The sequence below is a fragment of the Centruroides vittatus genome, unplaced genomic scaffold (genome assembly GCF_030686945.1).
Source record: "Centruroides vittatus isolate TY-2023 unplaced genomic scaffold, ASM3068694v2 contig_1032, whole genome shotgun sequence".
NCBI lineage: Eukaryota > Metazoa > Arthropoda > Arachnida > Scorpiones > Buthidae > Centruroides > Centruroides vittatus.
Genome location: NW_027120670.1, coordinates 15,194 through 18,379, shown reverse-complemented (window position 1 = coordinate 18,379; position 3,186 = coordinate 15,194). Strand labels below are relative to the sequence as shown.

General features: G+C 42.1%; 1 protein-coding gene across 1 annotated transcript; it reads left to right on the top strand.

Annotated features, from left to right (window-relative positions):
* Positions 1 to 228: 228 nt before the first annotated feature.
* On the top strand, positions 229 to 2,592 carry LOC136968089 (inositol-3-phosphate synthase 1-A-like). Its single transcript, XM_067262053.1, has 6 exons — positions 229 to 307; positions 430 to 552; positions 628 to 789; positions 869 to 1,402; positions 1,478 to 1,801; positions 1,900 to 2,592. The coding sequence occupies exons 2-6, from the start codon at positions 442 to 444 to the stop codon at positions 2,431 to 2,433; spliced, it is 1,665 nt and encodes a 554-aa protein (XP_067118154.1). The 5' UTR covers positions 229 to 307; positions 430 to 441; the 3' UTR covers positions 2,434 to 2,592.
* The last annotated feature ends 594 nt before the right edge of the window (positions 2,593 to 3,186 follow it).

The following is a 3,186-nucleotide window of genomic DNA, read 5'->3' as shown; positions in this document are numbered from 1 at the left end:
GGCTGGGAAGTACAATTTGTTTCGTCTCCTCCCCTCTATAATAGTATCCAGGTGATATTTCCAGATGAAATGACAAGCAATGTCTGTCGAGGGGGGTAGAAACAGCCGGGCGTCGACCGTTGCTAAGCGACATCCCGACCAATGAAACGGCGTTTCTAACCTCATGATGGAAAATTCCTGTTCTGGAAACTTCTCTCTTAGAGCCATACCGCCTTTATAAGGGAGAAGAGAAGACAGTATTATCCATTAACTGACCCGCTACCTGCGATAAGAAAACGAGCATTACTTCTCTCCAAATCATTACAAAGTGAGTAGTCTATACTTTGATGTTGAGTGCGTTTCTGCATTGCAGTTTTCCTGTACATCACTCTTTTCTGCAGTGCGATGTCATTATTTTGGATTCGTTTCATTTGTTCTGTTTTGTTATAGACGTTCGCCAAGATGGTCCGAGTTAAGGTACAGAGTCCCAATGTACGATACACCAGTGACTATATTGAGGCCGATTATGCTTATCACACGTCCGATGTCAAGGTAGACAATGGAGAATATAAAGTAAGTAAACGGATTTTTAAAGCGTTTGATTATCCTCTTTTAGATTAAATATGTATTTATTTATTTATACTATAGATTTCTCCACGTACTACTGAAGTTACGTTTCGTACTCAGAGAAAAGTGCCTAAATTAGGTCTGATGATGGTAGGATTAGGAGGCAATAACGGCACTACGGTGGCAGCCGCAATTTTGGCAAATAAGATGAAACTCTCTTGGCACACTAAAGAAGGAGTAGTGGTAAGTCACACACTTCCTCATTCCGTTCCGTTCGTTTCTAAGATAAGGTTTCTCAACGACTACACTCCGATCTTTACAGAAAGCCAACTATTTCGGTTCCTTAACCCAGGCATCGACAGTGTGCTTGGGATCGTCGCCTGACGGCGATGTTTACGTTCCTATGAAGGACTTGCTTCCCATGGTCGACCCCAACGACATCGTCGTCGACGGATGGGACATTTCGTCCATGAACTTGGCCGACGCCACGCAGCGGGCCAGGGTTCTGGACTACAATCTACAGGTCCAGCTGAAAGAGCACTTGAAGAAGATGGTCCCTCGCCCGGCCATCTACCATAAAGACTTCATCGCCGCCAATCAGGAGAGCAGGGCCGACAACGTGCTGACAGGCAGCAAATGGGAACAGGTGTGTGCCGTCAGGCGCGACATTCGAGACTTCAAAGAGAAGCGTGGTCTGGACAAGGTGATAGTGTTGTGGACGGCCAACACCGAGCGATTCTGTGACGTCCGCCCGGGTCTGAACGACACCGCCGACAATCTGCTGGCCTCTATCAAGAAAGACGCATCGGAAATATCTCCCTCCACTCTCTATGCCGTGGCCAGCATATTAGAAGGGGTAAGTGTTCCGTCCGTTACTCGTTTCCGTTTCCGTAGCTTCCGACGAATAACCGACGATTTTGCATATTTGTAGTGCGCCTACATCAATGGATCTCCTCAGAACACTTTTGTTCCCGGGTGCGTGGAGTTGGCCGAGAAGCATTCGGTGTTTATCGGTGGCAACGACTTCAAATCTGGCCAGACCAAGTTCAAATCCGTCATCGTCGACTTCTTGGTCAGCGCGGGCATCAAGCCCGTCTCCATCGTCAGTTACAATCATCTGGGCAATAACGACGGCAAGAATCTGTCGGCCCCCCAACAGTTCCGTTCTAAGGAAGTGTCGAAGAGCAACGTGGTCGATGACATGGTCGAGTCCAACAGGATCCTTTACGAACCCGGAGAGAAACCCGACCACTGTGTAAGTCTTTTGTTTCGTGTACTTTTGTCTATATAAATGTCGACTCGCCGCCGAGGTTAAATGAGCAAAGTTTTAAAATACGTGACTATTATTTATAGGTGGTGATCAAATACGTGCCGTACGTGGGCGATAGCAAGAGGGCCCTGGACGAGTACACGTCAGAAATCATGATGGGAGGTCACAACACCATCGTGGTGCACAACACTTGCGAAGATTCGCTTCTGGCTAGTCCGATCATCCTAGATCTGGTCATCCTGACCGAAATATGCCAAAGAATAAACTTCAGAGTAGGAGACGATCAGAAATTCGAGAGTTTCAACAGCGTATTGTCTATCCTTAGTTATCTGTGTAAGGCTCCCATGGTTCCTAAAGGCGCACCGATCGTCAATGGCCTATTTAAACAGCGGGCCTGCATAGAGAACATTTTCAGAGCCTGCATCGGACTTCCACCTCAGAATCACATGGATCTGGAGCACAAAGTTTGCCATCCCGAAAAATGGCAAGCAAAGAACATGGACCCCATAAAGAAAGACGGAAATATTCCACTATATACAAAATTGCAGGATGTCGAATGTATTAACGAACTGCTCAGAACAGATAGAATTAACGGAGTTTTTAATGGTTACCATTAATGATATCGTTTTATATATAACTGTACATAGATCACTTCATTTATGTATTTAGATTTATTATTATTGTTATTATTATTAAACATGTTGCATGTTTTATCTCATATTATAATCGTGTAATTTTATAAAATAGAAAATAAAAGTTTATTTTTTAAAATATTATATTTGTCTCCTATAGTAATTTAAAAAATGGACTAATCCAAATTAATCCAACAAATGTTTAAATCTCTATCAATTAATACAAAATTCTACCCTCAAACCACTGTTCTTATATTAACTTACTACGAATGCATTTATATAGATTCTTCCTGTTTTTATTAATAGGAAAAAAGTGTAAATCTAGGCAGGCTGTTAACGACGTGACACGGCTTTTTTATGACGGCTTCAATGTCGTGATTTTCTGTGTGACGTGTATATGTTACAACATTCGCAGGATTTCGGTCTTTCACATATACACCTACAGTATAATATACGGCAGTGTTTCTCAAACTTTTTGTACCGCAACCCCCCTTCTGCACTTATAAATTTCAAAGGACCCCCGAAGAATAAGTATGTGTCAAAAAACATCCCGGAGGGAGGGGGTTAGGCTCGTATTTAAATATTTATATTATTTTTATTATTTATATGTGCAATTTAAGTAAAAATTATTTTATATATTTTTTATTTCTATTATTTCTAAACATGAATCCATAGTAAATTTATAAAATATTTGAAAAAAATTGATCTGGCATCAATTTTTCAGCGACCCCCCAAATA